Here is a 23,590-nt window from a genome sequence, read left to right on the forward strand (position 1 = left end):
ATATCAACAATGATGTGGGCAACAATATTAAGCCGCTGAGATGTGAGGAACTGACAAATACGAGGAGTCAATAACTTTTATCTAACTTGATAAATCTAGAAACATGGCAGAAGGAGGTTCAAGAAATAACCCTCAGAGGAATTAAAAACAGAAATATCAATAGCTAAAATAGATTCTCTGAAGAGTACTTTTCATTATGAACCCTCTGTACACCTGGATTTGTTACCATCTGCAAGTATTAATTTGATCTTAAAAAAACGTAAAAGCGGGCATAAAAGAGAGGCTAGGAATGAGATCTTCTATGAATAACATAAAAAGACTTTGTTTCCGCAGCTCAGATACCTTTCTAACGTTTCTTCCAGTTTCCTGCCTCTGCTGCTTAAGGTTGAACTTAATTATAAGTGACCTTCAATTATGACACACACAACAAAATACTGAAAAAACCTTTTAAAAAGTAGTATTCTACAAAACATCCACGAGAGGGCAGTAGAACCCTCTTTAATACTCTACCAAAATAATGACAAGGAATTCTGTTTTTAATTCATTTTCATGTTAGTCTTAGAATCTTTTCCTAGAAAGCAATAAATAGCTGTGACCTTTATAATAAAGAAGCAAGCAGCATCTAGATACAATTAAAGCATCTTTCAGCTATATATCTGCAGCCGGTATCTACACAGTATTCAATGTATATCATTAACACTTTTAACACTATGAGAAATCAAAATACATTTCATTAAATAGATGTGTGAAGTTGTGAACGTCAGGGCCCATACTGGACATACTGCTGCCACTTTTCACTATCTTCCCTACTTCTATACCCAGTAATGGACTTGGAAATCCAAGTCTCCATTCTGCTGAGCAAGAAGCAAGCTTCAGAACAAAGACCCCGCATGACAGTGACCACCAGACACCCCCAATCAGCTGAAATGGAGATGAAACTCACCCACCACCCCAGAAAGGAAAAATGTATGCTGTAAAAAGGAAAAACAAAGATGAAAAAAGATTAGAAGACCAATTCAGTTCACTGCTAAAGAACACTTTTCAGAAATTTTCTTAAAAGATCAGGAGACCCAATGAAAAGTGTCATTATAAGTTCTTACCTTTGCTGTGCCAGTCTGAGAACCATAGAAAATCTTCACTCCAGACACAAAGACTTCCTTCTTTTGAAGAGAGATATAGCCATTTGTCATCAAATCCCGAGATGCTTTCGGAACGGTTTTCTCCTGTGAGTTTTTGTTCTTGAAATAAACACAAAATCCATCAAGTTTGAATATTTTCCCAACTTCATTAGGAATGAAAATTATCAACCGCTCAGATACTGACCCATTTTATTATTCTCTTAATTTTTCAATTGTACTCCTCAAATATTAACCCCTTGGTATAATTAGGTCCTTTTAAAAGCAGGGCCCACATTTCTTAAGACTATAATGATTCCCATTCCTTCCAGGATAGAACTACACGTACTTTCACCCATAATGTGTTGTAGTGGAATAATAGTAGAAACTTATTTTCTGATTCTTAATTACTGGAAGGAAAAGAGAACACTACTACCCCTTAAGGGTGCTAAGCAGATTTGGGGTTTTTGCAAAAGTTTAATTTTTCATTACAAAACCTTCCTGTATCTTAACAATGAGACTTCCACAGCCCATCAAAGAAAAGGTAAATAACTTAGTCTATAAAAACTGACAAGAAAAATTTTTTGGCATTGAAAAACTATTTCTAAAGACCAAACATAAAAGTGATCGAAAGTTCCTTTTAGAATTTCTATATTTTTCTGGAAGCCTTAGAAAATCTGCACTCTGCATTGTCTATAAAATTTGATGCCAAATACTCTCCTAGAAAAAGTAACTCCACTTGGGTTTCCCTGGTGGCACAGTGGTAAAGAATCCACCTGCTAATGCAAGAGACACGGGTTCAAGCCCTGGCCCGGGAGGATCCCACAGGCTACGGAGCAACTAAGCCCATGTGCCACAACTACTGAGCCTGCATGCCGCAACTACTGAAGCCTGCGTGCCTAGAGCCCATGCTCCGTAACATGAGAAGCTACAATGAGAAGCCCGCGCACCACAACAAAGAGTAGCCCCCACTCGCCGCAACTAGAGAAAGCCCACACGCAACGAAGACTCAACACAGCCAAAAATAAATAAATAAATAAATATTAAAAAAAAAAAAGTAACTCCACTTACCTGCTTTCTGATGACAATCTGGAAACAAATCCAAAGGCTAAAGCCAAAGGCAAAGCCCAAATATATGTAAAACCTGTTTATCCATAACGATATTAAAGATGAGAAGTCCCACATATCCAAAGAAGGATCTAAATTTAAAATGACACATATAAGTAATTTTATTTGAAGTTACATATACAATGATATCCATTCTTATTTAAGAAAAAAAAGAAAAAGAAAAACCAACCTTCATATTCAACAACCCCGCTAAGAAATCTATAAAAAGCAACTCTAATAAAAACAAGACACTGTGATATGTAATATAATTGTCATGATAATGCTAATTCAAAACAAGAATATAAAATTTTATCTTCATTTGAATATAGCGTTTGGAAAAGAAGGGAACATAAAGTCAAAACACTTTATGTGGAATTATGAGTTAATTTTGCTTTGTTACGCTGCTCCATAAGAAAAATAATACTAAATGTATTCCTCTTTTTTTTAATTTTATTTTTAGAGACCCACATCTACTTGCAAAGGGTTCTCAAATAATTGACCTCAAGTCCCAGTTTTTTTTAAGGGAGATATGGATGGACCTGGACTCAAATGCTGAACCTGGGGGTAATTTCAAAAGGCGAGGTCTAAGATTTGAGGTTTACAGGTGCTACTCCTGGAAAGGACCAAAAGTCCTCAACACACGTGGGTAAGGGGGAGAAAGTTTTCTCTGTCTTTTGCTTGAGGTTAGAAGCATAGTTCTAAACTCATCTCCTAGCCTGAAAAGGCAAAAGCCAGGTCACGAGCAGGGATCAGTCCTCCCTTGCCCCCAGCGGCACCGGTCCCGGGCTGACAAGGGCAACATACTCTGGAAGAAGGGGCCCGAGGGTCTCAGAAAAACGGTTTCCTCCCTTCCCACCCCACGAACCTTACCCGCCTGTGGACCTTACCCATTCTCCTCAGAGCCCGAGCCCTGCGGCCCGACAAGACACCAGGACTGCGGACCTAAAAAACTTATTGTCCGGCGTGGATACTGGGAGACCACCAGAAATACCTCACAGCATTAGCTGGGCGCCCACAGTCGGAGGACCTGGGGGCAGCCATGCCACTCGCAGACCTGTCCGGATTGGCTCAGAGGCGGAAGGGGGCGGGCCCAGAGAAAAGCACCGCCCAGAGATCCCGGCGAGGAAGCGGGAGTGCTGCCTGCGGCTCAGGAATCCGCGCTTGAGAGTTAGGGGCGAATCTGGAGAGAAGCAGGCAAAAAAAGGGGGGGGTGGGGGAGGGAAAGTCGGCGTTAAGAAACTAAGGGCATCGCCAACCGAATGCAATATGTGAGCCTGTTTGAATCTCATTTGAAACACACCGACTGTAAAAAGGCATTATTTAGGGGAAATTTGATTATGGACTAGCAATGAGACGCTATTAAGGAATTATGGTTAATCTCGTTGGGTGTATTTGTTAGGAGTTTAGACTGAAGTATTTAAAGCTAAAACTTTATGATGATTTGCTTTAAAATACTCCAACAAAAAAAAAGAGGGAAAATGAAACAAGAACGGCAAAATGTTGATAATTGTTGAAGCGGGGTGATGGGTACATGGCAGTTCATTACACTTTTTTCTCTACGTTTTTTGTGTTAAAACTTTTCTATAACGAAAGGGTAATGTGGGCGTGGCCCGGAACTCCGCGGAACTGTGAGGTGCCCGGCACTGAGTTTCCACCCGGTCACCAAACATTAGCTCCACCAACCAATCAGAGCTCTTTCGTTCATTCCGGAAAGAAAATTACGTCAAGGAAGAGACCCACTCTTTCCGGGCGTGGAGCAGTGTCGTAAAAGCCACAATGCGCAGGCGTTCTAGCTCCCTCCTCCTCGCCCGGTTTTCTTAACACCTGACGCCTGCGCAGTAAGTTGCGTGGGTGGATCGTTTCGGCCGAGTTAGTAACGGCGCTGCGCAGTCTGCGGGCGTTACTGTGCCACGCGCCGCCGGGTGGTTATATCGAGGCTCAGTTAGCTCTCAGGCCGGCAGCGCAGGTTTGCCTTGGTTCGCCGGACCCAAGGTCTGTGAGCGGCCACGATGTCGATCTTCACCCCCACCAACCAGATCCGCCTGACCAATGTGGCCGTAGTACGAATGAAGCGAGCCGGGAAGCGCTTCGAAATCGCCTGCTACAAAAACAAAGTCGTGGGCTGGCGGAGCGGCGTGTGAGTGACACTCTCCCTCTGGGCCCTGGCCGGAGCTGGTAGCCTCAAAGGCGGCCTCGTTTGGTCGTCTAACGAATGGGCCTAGCTGGTGTCTCGCCAGGGAAGGAAATGGGAAACCTACTCCTGCTGCCCGGGCTTAGGGTCTAAACCAGACGTTCCCTTTTTTTTTGTTTGGTCGGTTTGGTTTGGGGCTTGGTTTTACTTTGCTTCCCGGGTGTCATAAAAGCCACAGCCAAGAAACCCCCATAACTGTGGTCCTTTCGTCAGAATAATGATAAAGGCAAAGGGCCTAGTTTTCCGTGTGCTTCTATAATTCGTGCGTTTGTCACAGATCTCAGCCCAGTAGTTGCACCGAAGTGCGTATAAGTTCTTCACTGCTGCCATCTAGGGGCTGGAATTCCTTGGCAGCAGCCGGACCCCACCCTTCAGTGATGGCACACAGACTCCCGCGACGTTTTTCACCTCTGAGTAACTGCGAATACAAATGGAGTTCTGGGTTACAAAATGGTCCCCTGGAACCGAGGGTCATTTAGGAGTATTTGTTGTTTCTTACTATTCATATCGACGCCTTCTTGTATTTAAATGTGAATGAACTTCGAAGTTTCAAGCATACTCACTTAGGACTTTCTCTCCTGTCCTCCCAAGGGAAAAAGACCTTGATGAAGTTCTGCAGACCCACTCAGTGTTTGTAAATGTCTCTAAAGGTCAGGTTGCAAAGAAGGAAGATCTCATCAGTGCGTTTGGAACAGATGACCAGACTGAAATCTGTAAGCAGGTGGGTTCTAACAGTTGCAGCATAATTGACCCTAATATCCAGTAGTATTAGATATTAGATTACAGGTATGTTAAACTTTAAAATACTATTTTTTTGGAGTGAACAGTTACTGTGCAATAATTCGATCCGTGCAGCATCACTTTTAATAATTCAGGACTTGGATTTTTTGCCAAAGCCTCCAGAAATCAGATTTCCTACTAAGCTGCATTATTTTGTTCATTTATATATTTTTAGTGTAATATACCTGAAAATAGAATTCCTTTTCAGGTATTTCATCATTTACACCCTCTGCTAAGATTACCTTTACCCCATTCCCCATCTAAATAAGTTAAGATTTTGGAACAAGATAATCCCTTTAGGCAAAGCTCAAGTTATTACCAAATATCAGTAGCTGAAGAGGATGAAATTTAATTTTCTCCCCAGTTATTAATTCCTGTGGTTAGTTAACAAGTAGTGTGGAATAAAGATATTACTTTTCTTAAACTTGTTGGGTTTTTTAAGATTTTAACTAAAGGAGAGGTTCAAGTGTCAGATAAAGAACGGCACACACAGCTGGAGCAGATGTTTAGGGACATTGCAACTATTGTGGCCGACAAATGTGTGAACCCTGAAACAAAGAGACCGTACACCGTTATCCTTATCGAGAGAGCCATGAAGGACATCCACTATTCGGTCAAACCCAACAAGAGTACAAAACAGCAGGTGAGTTGTTTTTTAATGTCAAAAAGTGTCCATGAAAATCAGTGTTCTCTGAGGAAAACATTAAAATAGTTGGTCGGTAATAACAAAATGGCACTACTTGGAAGCAAGTGGGAGGAGGTTTTGGGTACAGGGGAGGGGAACGATGGAGGTTTTAGAGAGAAGTGATGGAATTTGTTTTAACTAAACACAAATATACTAGGACTCTCATCTTCCTATCCAAGTCAGACTTTAAAGATAAAACTTGGATTCTTCCAACAAGGACCTACTGTATAGCACAGGGAGCTTGGCTCAATATTCTGTAATAACCTAAATGGGAAAAGAATTTGAAAAAGAATGGATACTTGTATGGGTATAACTGAATCCCTTTGCTGTACACCTGTAACTAACACATCATTGTTAATCAATTATACTCCAATATAAAGTAAAAAATGTTTTTACAAAGATAAAACTTGGATTTTTAAAGCATCATTTTAACCCCAGTTGTTAGATTTTTCTTTAATATTTGTATAATACATACACTATAAAAGTCACCCATTTAAAGCCTACAGTTCAGTCGTATACTCACAAAGTTTTTGCACCCTTCCCTGCTACCTAATTTGAGAACATTTCATCACCCCAAAATGAAACCCTGTACCTGTTGGCAGTCACTTCTCATTCCCCTGTCTCGTAAGGAGGGAATAAGGCAACTGCAAATTTTATTTCTGTTTTTATTGACTTGTCTATTCTGCACATTTCATATAAATGGAGTCATACAGTATGTGGCCCTTTCAAGGTTAATCCATGTTGTAGCATCTATCAGTACTTTTTTCCTTCTTAGGACTGAATAATAGTTCATTGTATGGAAATACCACCTTTTGTTCATTCATCAGTTGGTGGACATTTGGGTTGTTCCCACTTTTTAGCTATCATGAATAATGCTGCTATGAAATTGATTACAAATTTTTGTGTGGACGTATGTTTCCATTTCTCTATACCCAGGAACAGAATTGCTAGCTCATATGGTGACTGTATTAACCTTTTGAGGAATGCTCGGCCGGTTTCCGAAACAGCTGAGCCATTTTACATTTCCACAATCAGTGTACAAGGGTTCCAGTTTCTCCACATCCTCAGTGATGTTTGTTATTGTCCGACTTCTTGATTATAGCCATCCTGGGGGTATTGTTCTGGTTTTGATTTGCATTTCCCTAATGACTGATAATTTGCGCATATTTTCATGGGCGTATTGACCCTTTGTCTTCTTTGGAGAAATCACTCTTCAGATCCTTTGACCATTTTTTAGTTGATTAGTTGTCTCTTCATTATTGAGTTGTAAGAGTTCTTTATATATCTTGGATACTAGTACCGTATCAAATGCACGATTTGCCAGTATTTTGTCATATTCTGTGGGTTGTCTTTTCACTTTCTTGATAGTTTTTTGAAGAACAAAAGGTTTTAATCTTGAAGCCCAATTTATCTATTTTTTTCCTGTGGTTGCTAATGTTCTTCATGTCATCTAAGAAACCATTGCCCAGTCCAGCTAGGTGGAAACTGCTTTGTTTTGAATACCTTCTGCAGTAATGCAGCAGAAGAAGCAAAGAAATTACAGACGTTTTTAATTTTGTCTTGATAGGCTTTGGAAGTGATAAAGCAGTTAAAGGAGAAAATGAAGATAGAACGTGCTCACATGAGACTTCGGTTCATTCTTCCAGTGAATGAAGGGAAGAAGCTGAAAGAAAAACTCAAGCCACTCATCAAGGTTATAGAAAGTGAAGACTATGGTCAACAGTTAGATATTGTAAGATTAACATACTCTTGTTTCTTTGCTTCCACGTTACCAAAATACTTCTCTAGTCATAAATCTGTCACATTTAGAAGGTGTGAACAGTAAGACATTTCCAGTAATGTCTTAACTAGAATTAGGTAAGACAGTCAAGGTCTCCGTAGAACCAAATTGTCATTAAGAACACTTACACTTTTTGTTTGCTTTTTTAGTTAAATTATTCATGATAAAATGATTTTGGTCAATGCTCATTTTCGATGAGAATATATTTTACAGTGAGTCTTCTATTAATGAGGAGATTGGAACTAGGACTAAAAGTTTGTCAGTCTCATTTACCACAGAACATTTTAAAGAAGCAGCAAAAACATCATGTCTTTGGGTCCTCACCCTGCAGCTTCAGACATCGTGTAAATTCAGCTGTCTGCAAACCCACGTCTTAGAGCTTTATAGCTTCTTGACAAATAAATGAGCTCTAGAGGACTGTTGCCCTTTCCACTGTAGATGTAAAACAACACATCTGACACTCTGAAGTTCTAAAATCTTTGCAAAACTTTGCACATGGTTTCTAAATAGGCCTTCCACCTCTTTTTTTTTTTTTCTTCAAATGTGGCTACAAAGAGATGATTTCATTGAACTGTAAATTTTAACGCTAAATTTTAGTATGAAAAGGACCATAGCCTTCTAATCCAACCACTTCGTTTTACAGCTGAGGAATCTGGAAGTCCTCAGTAGGGAGAATAATGCCTTGTCACAGAGGCCTGCGTGCATACCTAAGGGCAGAGGCTGGACCAGAGCCCAGCCCACCGTCCTGTGCGTTGTCTTATCTGTGGTTGTAGAGAGACCTGGAATGTATGGTGTGTTTGTCTCATATGAAGTGAAAGCTGTGTCCATTCTATGGTACTGCTCTTCCTCATGTGGTCAACAGCTGTGTTCAATGTTTCAGGTGTGTCTCATCGACCCCGGCTGCTTCCGAGAAATCGATGAGCTCGTAAAAAAGGAGACAAAAGGCAAAGGCTCTTTGGAAGTACTCAGTTTGAAAGACGTGGAAGAAGGAGATGAGAAATTGGAGTGACAGTCATCAGTCTCTTCAGCTGTCAAACACTAAAGCGTTTGCGTTTCCCACAGCCCTGTTTTCTTTCTGTGATCTGCCAAATACTTGCTCAGATGAGTTGACACTTTCCATCTTTGTGGCAAACATGTACACAAAAAGACTTTCCTTCGTAAGTATTATAATGTGGGATTCATTTAGTTTTAATTATCAAATAGGGTTTTAGGCAAAAGTGAAATACAGAGTCCAGAGTAGCATTTTGTTACTGCCTCATGCCTTTGAGCTTTCCAGGGTGAAAGTTATTTGACACAACTCTTGTGGATAAAAAATAAGTTTTGTACATTATAAGAAAACAACTTTGGGAGGATATATCTGTATGACAGAAAGGGAGGATTTGCCAAAAAAGAAAATGTGTAATGTCTTATTTCTACTTAATGAAATGTGTGTATAGGGGTAACTGTCTCATGACCTAATACAAAGCTTGGATGATGACTTCTTGATTTTCTGAAAAATAGATAGATGATGACTGTGCAGGACTTCAATAATGTTCATCAAACATGCTGCCATAGCCTAGATTATTCTTGGTAAAAAATACAGCCATTTATTCTAATTCTTAAAGTTTATAATATATATTACTAGAGTTGAAAATATACGTAATCAATAAAACCACTGTTTATTTTTGTTAAACTATGGCTTGTATTTCTAGACAGCTTCCTACCTTTTTCTTTTCTCTGCCTCTTGTCTGGTAGGATGGGAGAGTTCTTAGCAGGATTAAACAAGTCAGGAGGAGGAGTGCTCAGAACAGGGCCTGTTCTGTTAAATACCTGATAAACCTTAGAGATATTATTTGGGATGTAATTGAACTTGAGTGTTTTAGTATTTGAACACTTAAATAGACAATGTGCAAGTTTTTTTAAATCTACTTATCCTCAAAAGAGATAGTCTAGAATACAAAGTAGGGTTTCCCTCAAAATAAACATACAGATGTATTTTTATTTTTTATTATTATTATTTTTTTTTGTGATACGTGGGCCTCCCACTGCTGCGGCCTCTCCCGTTGCAGAGCACAGGCTCCGGACGCGCAGGCTCAGCGGCCATGGCTCACGGGCCCAGCCGCTCCGCGGCACGTGGGATCCTCCCGGACCGGGGCACGAACCCGTGTCCCCTGCATCGGCAGGCGAACTCTCAACCACCGCGCCACCAGGGAAGGCCCCATACAGATGTATTTTATGCACAGAAGTTTTTAAGTGAAAAAGAGTTCTTGACTTGAACAGTTTCTGATTGGTTGATTGAAGTCAAACATTTTTCTCATAGTGTTGGAAGAAATATTCTTAAGACACACTTTCTTTAACGGTGAAATTAAACTACTGTTCAGATACAGTCTTCAAGATGACCCCCTCACTGATTCCATTTTACTTACATAGTTTGTTGTTTTACAAAAATGATCTAAACTTGAAGTCCCAGGAAATTATTTTAACCAATGAAGTTTACACTTTATTTCTAGCTTAAACAGTTAAAGCAACGTTTCAGGTCGAAAGTCATAATTACTAAAAATGTTCAAGAGCTGCATCTTGAATAGAAAAAAGATAAATGTTACCATAACATTGCCTTAAGTTTTTTCCCATTCTCATACTCATTTCTTCTAAAAAGCTGGAACTTCAAGAATTGTCAAATGTAAATCAGAGTCATGTTTCTGAACCTATAAAAAATAAAAAATTTTCTACCTTATATTAATCTCATTATTCAGAAGTGGTTAAAAAGTTTGGTTCATGATTATCTTCCCAGTAGCACTGCTATAATGGATTACCTTAAGGATTATCGGTTTATTTTGCTTTTTCAACGCAAGCTTTATTGTGTACATTTGGCCAGAATGACGTTTCAGAATTAAACCTCTCCATTAGCATGTATGTGGTATGTAACCTCATACCACTTTGAAATTCCCTGGTTGACCTTGATTTTTGCCCTACCTTGTGTTATAGAGAGCTGCTTAAACACCTTCCTGGCACGCTAGATTGTGAGCAGCTCAAGGGCAGGAGGTTAGCCAGCTATGTGTATCCCTCCATGGTTTGGACCTGGTAGTTGTGGAATAAGTGTCTGTGGAGTTATAAGCATCCTCTCTCGGTGGGGGTCCATGCCATCAGAAGTGAGGACAGGTAATGACTTTTTCAAATCCATCTTTAAAGCTTGACTGAGTTTTTGTCAGCTAAGCCAGAGCCTCCCACCGTTCATACCCATGCATGCTGCTGTGCCGCTGGTGGTTTGTGTCTGCACAGATCCCCTCAGTCCTGAGGGCTTTTATCTCTGCCTGCAAGCAGCCACTCACATTTACCCCAGGGTGTCATACGCACATATTCTGTGGGGCTGTGATAGGGGAAATTGGGTAGCAGCACTCATTATTGTAAACAGTAGCCACACATGATTTTAACCTGCATGCTACCCTTAAGCCCACATCATGAGGTCCCTATGATTTTGGTAGTAGTGCATTTCCTTATTTAGAATTTTTTGTGTACTTGCTCTTAAATTACTGAAATTTCAAGGTATTGATTATTTGAAAATACATTTCTGCTGCAGCATATTAGAGGTGATCGTGGATAAATAGTTTGCCACTAACAGCATTTAATGTCTGGGATGATGAAGGCCATTGATTTTCATCTCCACATGTATATTAATGGTACCTACAAAATTAACGAGTCTAAATGTAATTTTATAGCAGCAACAGTTCTTCTGAGCTAAAAGTATAGTCCTGACCTAACAGTTTTACAACACTCTGAGCACGTGTACTTGAATGGCCCAGGGCCCCCTTCCAAACACCCCAGAGGAAGAGTCACCAGTTTCACCAAATTCCTACATATTTTTGGTTGGTAGAGAATGGAGATAAATGGGTTGTGGAATTGAAAAGAACAGAGTCATTTTTACTGCAGAGAGGAACAGAGCTGTCTTCTACACTCAGTGCTATTCATATCTTAGGAGATTTTTCCATCTGGTGATACACTTGAATGCCAAAAGTTTCTTGAGTGGCACTCTTCCTGTGGCAGACGAGCATAGTTGGCATACTTTTCAAGGAAAAAGGGCCACAAGCTTATTTATTACTGTCGTGCAGAGGTAGGATCAAGACTAGGAATCTTGCATGTAATCAAGGTAAAATAGTTTGTGGTTTTACAGTTAAAACTTTGCAGATTATAGAAAGATTTTGGACATGTATTGGCATGACAAAAGGGAATAAAGAAAGCATTTCTTAGTGAAATTTGTATAAAGAGATAATTGTGTAAAACTTGAATGATAACCGCCTGATTTTCTCAGAGATATGGTGATAGTTCAGGTGTTCAATAATTGTGTTGAACATGCTGCCATAATTAAGATTTCATAATAGTATAGAATATTATTTTTTAAAGGGCTCGTCATCACTGCATTTGGGATTTTTCTTTTGAGTAAAAAACAGTTAAAAGGGGCTTCCCTGGTGATGCAGTGGTTAAGAATCCGCCTGCCAACGCAGGGAACACGGGTTCGAGCCCTAGTCCGGGAAGATCCCACATGCCGCAGAGCAACTAAGCCCGTGCGCCACAACTACTGAGCCTGTGCTCTAGAGCCCGCGAGCCACAACTACTGAGCCCGTGTGCCACAACTACTGACCCTGCACTCTAGAGCCCACGAGCCACAACTACTGAAGCCCCCGTGCCTAGGGCCCGTGCTCTGCAACAAGAGAAGCCACTGCAATGAGAAGCCTGTGCACCGCAACAAAGAGTAGCCCCTGCTCGCAGCAACTAGAGAAAGCCCGCGCGCAGCAACAAAGACCCAATGCAGCCAAAAATAATAAAAACAAATAAATAAAATAAAGGAAACTTAGATTTTAAAATAATAATAAAATAAAAATGGACAAGGAAAGCAGAATGAGTGGCTCAGAGAGAAGTAAGGATGGGAGAAGGGGCAGGAGAGATTTGAAGCGGGATACTCACCCACTATTGCTGGCGTCGAAGATGGAGGAACGGAACCACGACCCAAACAACGCAGGCAGCTTCCAGAAGCTGGGAAGGACCCTCAGCTGACAGCCATCAAGGAAATGGGGGCCTGAAAGGAACTAAATTCTACCAACAGCCTGAGATAGTGAGGAAATGGATTCTCGCCTAAGAGCTCCCAGGACGGACACAGCCGACCCCGTGATTTTAGTCCAGTTAGATCTGAACCCGGCTTCCGACATACAGAACCATAAGGTAACAAGTTTGTGTATTTTAAACTGCTAAGTTTGTGCTAATGTGTTACAAAAGAAGTAGAAACTGTAGATTATGGATGTTTCAATACGATGAGCAAAAAATGGGTGATTCGCTCAAAGACATCTGTATAATTGGCTATCTGTCTAATAGAGCCAAACTCCTACATCATAACATAAAGAAAATTAATTTTACATGAATTATAGAGCTAAGTGTAAAAATAAAGGCATGAGAAAATATAGACAATAAAGTGTTCAAAAATATAGGAAAATATTTTACCCTAAGAGTAAAAGAGGCTTTCTTAAGGAAAATAGAAACCTGGAAATTATAAAGGAAAATACTGAAGGATTTAACAACCCAAAAAAGTGAAATTTCCGAATGACAAAAGATACTTCAAGAAAGTTCAGAGAAAATATGATTGAAAGAAAATACATGGAACATTTAAGTCAGGTGGAATGCCAGCAAGTCAGGACAAACCAATAAAATAGTCTTATGCTCAGCCCCAAGCACTAGAAATAAATGCAAAATAAGATGGTCACCTTCTCTCAGAGAAATGCAAAATAATGAAAAATAATTTTCTATCCATCATATTGAGGAAAAGTTAAAAAATTCTGATACTGGCAAGGATGGGGGCGGAGGGACCACCACTTTCACACATTTACTGATGGAAGTATAAATTGCTACAGACATTTAGGAAAATAACCTGGTGGTATCTTTAAAATTTTAAATATGTATACCTTACATTTAGGTATCTATCCTCCAGAAATAAATGTATCTAAATTCTAAGGATATACATACAGAGATGTTTTCTGCTTTGGAAGACCTGAAAATAACCATCCGTAACACGTAAGTATTAATAAATTGCAATACTTCCTTATTGTGAAGAATTAGGTAGTTTTTACAAATGAGACGTACCTACCTGTGTGTCCTATAGAGACCTATAATATTACATAACGTCCAAGACAATAAAAGTGGAGGCGGGGGGAAGGGTTGGAGGAAGGGAAACACATTACAGAACAATGTGTTACAGTTTAATCCCATTCTTTTACCTCTTTTGGAGGTGTAGGGGAGGAAGACTTTTTCTTCTGGGTTCTTTAGCTGGTTGGATCATTAAACTGACACAAGGCAGATTAACAGGAGAAAAACAGATTTCATTTCATATACGTGGGAACTCATACAAAAATATGAGACTCAAAGTAAGTGACCGAAGCAGGCAGCTTTATACCTTTTAGACAAGGAAACAATAAATTTGTGAAGAATTGACGAGACAAAGGTGTTTGGGCTTGGGGTAGCAAATTAGTGAAGTAACAAGGTTTGTTTATACAGCCTTCGGGGCCCTGAATTCCCTGTCTCTGGTGATAAGGAGGCCTTCCACCCTCCTGGTACAGAAAGGACACCTTTCACATGAGAGATTTATTTCCTACTTTCAGGGGAACAAAAGAAGTCAGAGTGTCCTTGCACTGACCGTTTCTTAACTATAATCCAAAATAATCAATATGCCCAAATGGCATATTTTGGGGTGCAAGTTTTCAAAGAATAAGAAAATACTAATTTTAAGCTGTTGTGTATTGAATACTAGTGGACCCAAATTTTAAGGAAATTAAATAATCAAAACATTCAATTTAAAATAGAAATAAATTGGCAAGGGATAGCGCTTCATGGAATAAAATGATTCGCCACAGAAGAATTTTTTTTTAAATAAGCTTTTCGGTTACATTTAAAGTGACATTAAATCTTTAGTCTCATCAGTGTTCATTTTCAAGGATCTCTTCTGCCCCGACCTTTGGACACGGTGGGAGACTTCCATGGTTCTGGGAACCTGAGGTCTTAAACTCTGTCCCTTGTGTGACCAGGACCTTAGCAGGTGACCCTGGCCCTACAAAGCAAGTTGCAAGAGCAAAAAGCCCAGGAAAGAGTGCAGATGGGTTGCTCCACGATAAGGTCCTGCACCTACTTCAGGTGCTAGGAGGCGTGGATGATGTAACGTTACTTAGGTCAGCTGGCAGGGAAGCCAGGGGAGAATTTCAAACAAAAATCAAGCAGAGCCAGGGAATGGCGGAAGGCTACCAGTGAAGACAGAAGATAGGAGACTGGAGCAGAGCAGCTACTTCTCACCGCAGTTCACCTCCCCCCAGGGCAAACAATGTGTGTTGGCCCTGACATTTCTTCACGTACTTCTCCTCCAAGGCTGAGTCCAGCCCAGGGATTCAGTGCCAATGAAACAACTTCCCCATTTTTTTTGTCCTTCAGTCTCATGGCATGGATCTCAGATTTAAACCCTTTTAATCAGTCTTTGAACGTTTTGCTTTTCTCCAAATAGTCTAGCCTACTGTAAACCACAGAAGGGCAAACGAGCAGGGCAGCCTACTCGTTTTTGGAGCAACCCATTTTATATCATTTTCCATTTTCCATCATGGCTCAGCTTAGGTGTATGTATATCATTGAGATACAAGTTTTTCCAAGAAAAAGTACCCTTACTACATGCAGTGTCTAATATGCTCCATTATTTTCTATTCTACTACTTTTCTTTTTTCTTTTTTTATCATTCTTCATGCCCGCCATGACCTGCAGTATGAAAAACATTGTTCTGTGTGTCATCATCCCAGATCACAAAGTCGTTTGGGAAGGATTATGGTTTTTCCATTGTTCTTTTGCTTCAGAAGCTAAGGATCCTTCCCTCCCGCCATCTGATTGACACAGAGGGAGACCTGGAGTCCTCGGCTACACACCTGGACCCTCACTCCAGCTGTGCTCCAGGACTCAAATCCAGGCCCTTTTACACCAGACCTACTCAACAATCAAACCACGTGGTTAGTGTTCATGACCCTTCCTGCCTTGAGTCCCAAGACATCAGAGGACAACTCCTAACAGGTCCACTGATGACCAATGACTTGCAAAGCTCTGCCTCTGTCTTTCAGTCTCCAAAGAGAGGCTCTTCAGGTCTGTATTTCCCAAATCCACCTTCATAGATCCCTTTTCAAATGAAAAGTCTTCACCATCATTTGGGGTTGAAACCTGTTGAGTTTTTGTACAAGGACTGAAAAAGATAAAGAACGACAGCAAAAAAAAAAAAGAATTCTTGTTCTGAAAACAGTGGAACTTTGCCTATATTCATTCTTCTTTCTTCCCCTCTGAACATTTTTTGGGGAGCTCTATAAATTTATAAACAATAGAAGGAAGGATGTGGAGTATAGAGTCAGAAAACCCTGACTGTAATCCCAGCTCTTCCAGTTAACAGCTGTGTGACCTCTGACAAATCACTTCACCTCTCTGAGCCTTTATTTCCTCATCAGTAAAATGGAGCTGATAATGGATGCAAAGCCTAAACCCATCCCGGAGCACATGCACAATATATTGTTTTTAACATTATTTCAGAGAAGTTTGCTGATATACCTTCACGGCCGCAGAACAAGCTGGTGGCTGAGCAAGAAGACATTGCTGGGGCTTCCCTGGTGGCGCAGTGGTTGAGAGTCCGCCTGCCAATGCAGGGGACACGGGTTCGTGCCCCGGTCCTGGAAGATCCCACATGCTGTGGAGCGGCTAGGCCCGTGAGCCATGGCCGTTGAGCCTGTGCGTCCGGAGCCTGTGCTCCTCAACGGGAGAGGCCACAACAGTGAGAGGCCCGCATACTGCAAAAAAAAAAAAAAAGAAGACATTGCTTTCCTCATGGGCAGGACATAGCACCAGGGCCCAGGGTCTAACACGGGCTTTCTCACCTTTAAAATGGAGAAAATACCCTCACCTTTAAAATATTCTCACCTTGAAAAGGGAACCCTCCTACGTTTGTGGGAATGTAAATTGGTGCAGCCACCATGGAGAACAGTATGGAGGTTCCTGAAAAAACTAAAAATAGAGTTACTATATGATCCTGCTTATATCTGGAGAAGACTATAATTGGAAAAGATACATGCACCCCAGTGTTCATAGCAGCACTATATACAATAGCCAAGACATGAAGCAACCTAAATGTCCATCAACAGATGAATGGATAAAAATTATGTGGTACATATATACAATGGAATATTACTCAGCCATAAAAAAGAATGAAATCATGCCATTTGCAGCAATATGGGTGGACCTAGAGATGATCATACTAAGTGAAGTAAGTCAGAGAAAGACAAATATCGTATGTGGAATTTAAACAAATTATACAAATGAACTTATTTATAAAACAGAAACAGACAGATATAGAAAACAAACTTATGGGACGTCCCTGGTGGTCCAATGGGTAAGACTCTGCACTCCCAAGGCAGGGGGCCTGGATTTGATCCCTGGTCGGGGAACTAGATCCCGCATGCATGCTGCAACTAAGAGTTCACATGCCGCAACTAAAAGATCTCACATGCCACAACAAAGATCCCATGTGCCACAACTAAGACCTGGCGCAGCCTAAATAAATATATTTTTAAAAAAGAAAGAAAACAAACTTATGGTTACCAAAGGGGAAGTGGGGGGATATATTAGGAATTTAGCATTAGAAGATACTGCTGTATAAGAAATAGCTAAACAAGGTCCTACTGTATAGCACAGGGAAGTATAGTCAATATCCTGTAACAAACCATAATGGAAACGAATATATGTATGTAGGGAATTCCCTGGAGGTCTGCGCTTTCACTGCCCGGGTTCAATCCCTAGTCGGGGAACTAAGATCCCACAAGCTGTGTGACTCGGCCAAAAAAAAAAAAAAAAGTGTGTATATATATATATATATATATCTGAATCACTTTGCTCTACACTAGAAATTAACACAACATTGTAAATCAACTATACTTCAATAAAAAATTAAATTAAATATCTTCACCTTTAAAATGGAGAAAATACCCAGTCTATCTCACAGGGTGAGGTTTAAGTGACATAATTACCTAACAGGATGTCAAAATCTGACTCGGTGTCTCCAAAATTGCTCTTGAGAGCAATAGGTGACAAGAACTCTCTATTCCACAGAGAAATGCCCAGAAGCCTAGACATCCACACAGGACCCTATCCACATAGGTGATGCTAACTAGAGGATAAAAGCTAGAAAGACTTGAAGAGCTTTGAGGTGTGTCCTGTGGAGCTTGTAAATTTTATTTTCTTATCAACAGAAAACTAAGCCATTTTACAGCACAGTATCTGAATTAACAAGCACTTTTGGGTCAAAGTGATCTTATTCAGAGTTTCCTTTTATTTTAAAGATGATTCACTTCTTAAAGGGAGACCCGTATTTCTGATCTCATAATTTTCCTTTTTAAAACAGAGGTCCTGTATCATTCTGTTTCTGCATGGTCACACTATGTTACTTTTGGCCAAAAATTATTACCAGGCAATTAGAAGAAGGGAAGTATCTTTTGTGTGTGTGTGTGTGTGATAAGCGGGCCTTTCCCGTTGCGGAGCACAGGCTCCGGACGCGCAGGCTCAGCGGCCATTGCCCACGGGCCCAGCCGCTCCGCAGCATGTGGGATCCTCCTGGACCGGGGCACGAACCGTGTCACCTGCATCGGCAGGTGGACTCTCAACCACTGCGCCACCAGGGAAGCCCTATCTTTTTTTTTTTAATTGAAGTATAGTTGATTTACAATGTTGTGTTAGTTCTTGCTGTACAGCAAAGTGACTCAATTATACATATATATAAATTCTTTTTTATATCCTTTTCCATTATGGTTTATCTCAGGACATTGAATATAGTTCCCTGTGTTATACAGTAGGAACTTGTTGTTTATCCATTCTATATATAATAGTTTGCAGCTACTAACCCCAAACTCCCAGCCCATCCCTCCCCACCCCACCTCCCCTTGGCAACCACAAGTCTGTTCTCTATGTCTGTGAGTCTGTTCTGTTTCATATATAGGTTCATTTGTGTCATATTTTAGATTCCACATATAAGTGATATCATGTGGTATTTTCTTTCTCTTTCTGACTTACTTCACTTAGTACAATCATCTCTAGGTCCATCCATGTTGCTGCAAATGGCATTATTTCATTTTTTATGGCTGAGTAGTATTCCATTGTATATATGTACCACATCTTCTTTATCCATTCATCTGTCGATGGACATTTAGGTTGTTTCCATGTTTTGGCTATTGTGAATAGTGCTGCTATGAACACAGGGGTGCATGTATCTTTTTGAATTAAAGTTTTGTCTGGATATATATGCCCAGGCGTGGGATTGCTGGATCATATGGTAATTCTGTTTTTAGTTTTCTGAGGAACTTCCAAACTGTTTTCCACAGTGTCTGCACCAACTTACATTTCCACCAACAGTGTAGGAACGTTCGAAAAAGGGAAGCCTCTTTGAGATAAGTTACTGTGTTAAATTAGATTTCTGAGCAGGGAGATATTTAACATTTCAGAACACATTTCAGTTTTTAAAATTAGTCCTTCTCCTTCAGGAATAGCCAGCAAATGGTGCAGAAACAAAGTGGAGTGCAAAACACAGATTTTTTTTTAAGAGAATTAAAATTCACTTTATTCTGAGCCTTTATTTCCTTAGCCTGTTTTCATTTGCTGCATCTCAATAGAGTCCACTTTCCTCCTCCTCATAAATTGATCGTGATTTCCAATACACACTTGTAAAATCTGTGAAATGCAGAGTATGCAGCTACTCACCTATTACCCAGCCGTCTGCCTCATGACATCTAACACCCCATGTTTACTTCCTGCACCTCTCTCAAAAGCCATGGTGTGAGGCAGAGAGGCAGGCAGGGGTGACAGGTAATTTGCCATTTCTCTTTACTTCATACCATAACACCCCCAAAGAGCTCATGGGTCACTTACATTCTTTTTTTTTTAATTTTTTATGGACGTATAGTTGATTTACAATGTTGTGTTAATTACTGCTGTACAGCAAAGTGATTCAGTTATAGATACATTCTTTTTCATATTCTTTTCCATTATGGTTTAAAACAGGATATTGAATATAGATAATTCCCTGTGCTATATAGGACTTTTTTTTTTCTTGGCCATGCCGTGCAGCTTGTGGTATCTTAGTTCCCCAACCAGGGATTGAACCTGGGCCCTCAGCAGTGAGAGTGTGGAGTCCTAAGCACTGGATCGCCAGGGAATTCCAGTAGGACATTGTTGTTTATCCATTCTGTATATACAAGTTTGCATCTGCTAATCCCAAACTCCCAATCCACCCCTCTCGCACCCCCTCCGCCTTGGCATTAAATGTCTTTATAGGAAATATTTCCCTTTTTAAAGGACCAAACAATATCAAATGACAGACTTTTCTCTGACTTCTTTATTATTTTACAGATTCATTGCAGAAGTTCCATTTTCTGATTCCAGCTCCCTTCAATAAAAATTAAGTCCTTTTCCAAGGTTTGCAAATGATAGTAAGTGTACCCAAAGCTCTTCAGAGAAACTATTCTGAGCAATTTCTTTACCAAGTTGTGCCCAAACAAAATAACAAATACAGCTAAATTTTCCCTGCATGTGTTGGCAATTCAGTACTTTCCATTAGTACAAAGCAAATAGTAATTGTGTGTCTTGAGTGTTTTTCAGATATCATTTCATTTCCCTGACTGTCTACAAAGTTCTCCTGTTTTTATACATCCTTTACAGATGGAGAATGTGAAGTTAAATAAGGGTCTGGGGGCAGGATTCCATTTCAGGGTCCAGGATTTAGTATAAGTATCAGGATATTAATATTTTATTTTTAGGACACTCATTCAGTAAGTGAAGTAGCAGACATGGGCTAACCAACCAGTTCATTCACCCTCAATTGTAAAGATAAAAATTTTAACTTCAGCTTTTTTGTGACGTGGTTTAATAGTGTTGATCTTAAAAGAGCAAAAGAGCCGCTCATTTTACCAGCAAGATTATGCCAGCCACTTTGGCCAGTTATCAAGGTCCCTGGGCATTCCAAGCTTGATTCCCTGGAGGTTGAAGGAAACCACCTCCCTGATATTTCTGAAAAGAACGCTACTATCAAAGGAACCAACAACTAAACCTCTGCCGTGTGTTTGGTCAGGCTGTTTTCTTGCTCTTTGTACATCCTCTGCTTGACCAGCCCCTGCTTCCCCTACACCCTACTTGCTCCCAGCCCCAGCTAGTGATTGCTAATCCTTAGGCCAGAACGGCTCCACCTGCTGGTTTATTAAAGGGAAACACCTGCCCTCATGATGGTCATTAACGTGGGGGGCTGTGAGGGACGTGCCCCAGCTGTTCTCCATAGTGGCTGCACCAATTTACATTCCCTGGCAAGAGTATGGCATCTAATAATTCCTGAACATAAGGGCCATTTTAAATTTGGTGCCCACTGGAAGTGAGGAAGCCTCACTCTTTCCATAGCATTCCAAAGTCATAAGCTACTCCAAAGCATATCTACTGTCTGTAGAGATATTTACAGCTTTACCCTCGGCCAAAACGCAGGCCCAAGCAAGAGCGTACAGTTCAGCCTATTGGGCTGACGTAGCCAAGGACAAAGGTGCTGCCTTGATGGCTTCAAAAGAGTTACAAGAGCATACCCAGCATAATACTTACCGTGTTCACCTTTTAAATAAGAACCATTGGTAAACCCACAAAAAGTCAGTGTTATCCAAAAGGAGTTCCCTATAAGTCATCACGGGCGTCAGGAGGTAATCTGTCAGAGTCAGTCATGAGGAATATTGTCCATAGAGGAGGGGAGTGGCAGTGTTAAGATTATTACAGCGAGAAAGAGCTGTTAGCAAAAGATTTCACAGGCCAAGCAAGGGCAGGGGAATTTATCAAGCTTTTCCAATTTCAAGAGTAGCCAACTAGCCCAAGCTTAGCTTTGAGTTTGGGGACGTTCAGGATGCCATGAAACCTATTTGGATCTAAATGTAACCCTTGTTTTGAGATCAGGTGCCCCAACTATGAAATCTGAGTTTGAACAAACTGCAGTTTTCCCTTGGAGACTTTGTGTCCCTTAAAGGCTAAAAATTTTAACAGGTAGATGCTGTCCTGCAAAGAGGCCTGAGAAAGGAAGCAGAGAAGCAAGTTGTTTACCTATTGAAATAAACTAGAGGATCCAGGTAACGTTATATCATCCAAAGGGTCATTGGATTCACCTTGTAGGCTACTTTGGTTGCTTCTGAAATAGCACATAAAACGTCAACTGGCTTAAACTGGTTTTGCTTTCTTAAAACAGGTTGGTGATTAATCAGACCTGAAGTTGTTTTATAGAGACAGCACTGTGCATGTGCAAGATGGGAACCCATGTCTCCAGGATGAGCCCAGAACCAAATATCTTCAGTCTGTGGAACTCAAAGAATAGAAGTGTTGCCACCAGAGGGCTTTAAGAAGGGAGAGGTCCTAAAATAAGGAAAATCTGGCTTCCAGCAGCCTAAGTACCTTGATTATCTTATATGTACTGATTTGAGGCTATCCAATCAACTTCTGCCAAGTTTGAAATTCCCCTAACCCCCTAACCCGGGATCAAGGAGACAGAGTTGAGCCCTGCCTTCTATCTGCTTGCCGGTCAACCTCACAATAAAGCTCTTTTTTTTTCAAAAGCCGGTACCATAGAATTGACTTCTATGCGTGTCTGGCAGCAAGCCCTTGCTTGGTAACACTACTGTCAAATTCTAGAATTAGCTCCCCTTTTGGGGAGGAAGAAATTCCAGACAATATTTCTTTAAGAAATCTCCACCTAATAAATGGGTAGGGGTGGAGGAACAAAGGGGAAAAGTGTATCTCTTAGAGGAACTAAACAAAAGGGAACAGGTTTAGAGGTAGGAACATGTTAAGTTTATTAGAGACCACCACTATTTGAACCGTTTCAGTACTCCCAGGCAAGGGATGTGAATAATAGTGGGATTGAGCCCTGAGAGGGTAACTCTGGTATCGTTAAAGACAGAGATTCATCCCACTCCAAGCTGGTTAAGAGGAAGGATTGGGGAAAGCCCAGAGTCCCGTCACTGGGAATTAGGAGGGAACATGGTTTCCCATTCCATCCTGGTCCTTTTAACTAGAAGGGAAAGATCCCGGTTCAGCCCATTAATAAACTGAGTTGAAGGCTACCCAAGTGCAATCAACATCCATAGAAAGGCCAGAATTTTCCTTAAAAATAACTGGGAACTGGCTATAATAATCATGCACAGGCTCACTGTGTGTCTGGGTGCAAGGCTGAATCTTATTTCAATCAGTAGGCTTGGGGAAAGCCAGGTGAAGTCATTTAAGTTTGCCCGAGCCTGATCCTATATCAAGGCAGGGGGTTGAGCTTTCATTTGCAGTACTAGAGATTTCTCAGGACTTTCCCAAAGCGCTGTTTTCATCCAGTCTTGGGCCTGGCTTTCACCAGCAAACATGTGAGCTCCACGGTATAAGTCTGAGAAACCTGGTCGGTAAGTCTGAACAGCTACATTAAATTCCTCGGGAAATATATGGGGGATCCTTAGCTCTACTCTAGGAAAATCTTTGTGGCTTGTAGTTCAGCCTTAGTCCAGGGGGCGGGGGCATTGAAAATTAGGGGCTTAGCATTAGAATCTTCAGAGGGTCTGATTTTAATGCGACAGGTTCTGATGGGTTCAGATGAGGAAGAAGTAGGGAGAGGTTTGGAGAAAAAGCAAAGTTCAGTGAGAATTCGAATGAGGAAGAGGAGGGTATGGAGGAGGTGGGGTTGGAGACAAAGAGGACGGGGAAGGGGAAAAGGAAACTTCAAAGGTTTTTTTGTCTTCAGTTGTTTGTTCACATTGATTAATTATTTAGAAATGGTATTTTGTAAAGAGGCAGTTTTAGTGTCCCGAATATGCTTAGAAGCCTCAAGGTACCAGTTGAAACTGGCGTTTGAAACAGGCGCC

General features: G+C 40.7%; 2 protein-coding genes and 2 long non-coding RNA genes across 8 annotated transcripts in view; 2 read left to right on the forward strand and 2 right to left on the reverse strand.

Moving 5' to 3' along the window:
* Nucleotides 1–3,311, reverse strand: part of LOC137206838 (S-adenosyl-L-methionine-dependent tRNA 4-demethylwyosine synthase TYW1) — a 206,152-nt gene extending 202,841 nt beyond the window's left edge. For all 3 annotated transcript variants that reach the window (XM_067705974.1, XM_067705973.1, XM_067705972.1), the window contains exons 1-3: nucleotides 3,110–3,311; nucleotides 2,187–2,314; nucleotides 1,101–1,238 (exon numbers count right to left, since the gene is read on the reverse strand). In XM_067705974.1, coding sequence (XP_067562075.1) covers nucleotides 1,101–1,238; nucleotides 2,187–2,314; nucleotides 3,110–3,113 — 270 coding nt within the window. In that variant the 5' untranslated portion in view covers nucleotides 3,114–3,311. The remainder of the gene's footprint in view (nucleotides 1–1,100; nucleotides 1,239–2,186; nucleotides 2,315–3,109) is intronic.
* Nucleotides 3,312–4,081: 770 nt separating this feature from the next.
* LOC137206843 (uncharacterized) overlaps nucleotides 4,082–23,590 on the reverse strand; it is a 58,967-nt gene continuing 39,458 nt past the window's right edge. Inside the window, exons 3-4 of the long non-coding RNA XR_010934851.1 lie at nucleotides 16,242–16,477; nucleotides 4,082–4,831 (exon numbers count right to left, since the gene is read on the reverse strand). This is a non-coding gene — a long non-coding RNA (uncharacterized lncRNA). The remainder of the gene's footprint in view (nucleotides 4,832–16,241; nucleotides 16,478–23,590) is intronic.
* SBDS (SBDS ribosome maturation factor) lies at nucleotides 4,225–10,371 on the forward strand. The gene is made up of 5 exons (XM_067705975.1): nucleotides 4,225–4,359; nucleotides 5,005–5,134; nucleotides 5,636–5,836; nucleotides 7,446–7,610; nucleotides 8,539–10,371. Exons 1-5 carry the CDS (start codon nucleotides 4,232–4,234, stop codon nucleotides 8,665–8,667), a joined length of 753 nt encoding a protein of 250 aa, XP_067562076.1. The 5' UTR covers nucleotides 4,225–4,231; the 3' UTR covers nucleotides 8,668–10,371.
* Nucleotides 10,562–22,303, forward strand: LOC137206841 (uncharacterized). Of its 3 annotated transcripts, XR_010934850.1 has the most exons (4): nucleotides 10,562–12,851; nucleotides 13,597–13,694; nucleotides 15,420–21,823; nucleotides 21,940–22,303. It is a non-coding gene; the product is annotated as an uncharacterized lncRNA (long non-coding RNA). The 3 variants fall into 3 exon arrangements; XR_010934848.1 differs by having other exon boundaries at nucleotides 15,420–22,303; XR_010934849.1 differs by having other exon boundaries at nucleotides 15,509–22,303.

This window comes from Pseudorca crassidens, chromosome 15, assembly GCF_039906515.1.
Source record: "Pseudorca crassidens isolate mPseCra1 chromosome 15, mPseCra1.hap1, whole genome shotgun sequence".
NCBI lineage: Eukaryota > Metazoa > Chordata > Mammalia > Artiodactyla > Delphinidae > Pseudorca > Pseudorca crassidens.

What these genes read in the sequence shown, in the direction of transcription:
- SBDS (XM_067705975.1), top strand. Translation starts at nt 4,232, where the DNA reads ATGTCGATCTTCACCCCCACCAACCAGATCCGCCTGACCAATGTGGCC. An exon ending in AGACTGAAATCTGTAAGCAG is followed by an intron (nt 5,135 to 5,635) that starts GTGGGTTCTAAC and finishes GGGTTTTTTAAG; the next exon opens with ATTTTAACTAAAGGAGAGGT. An exon ending in ATGGTCAACAGTTAGATATT is followed by an intron (nt 7,611 to 8,538) that starts GTAAGATTAACA and finishes TCAATGTTTCAG; the next exon opens with GTGTGTCTCATCGACCCCGG.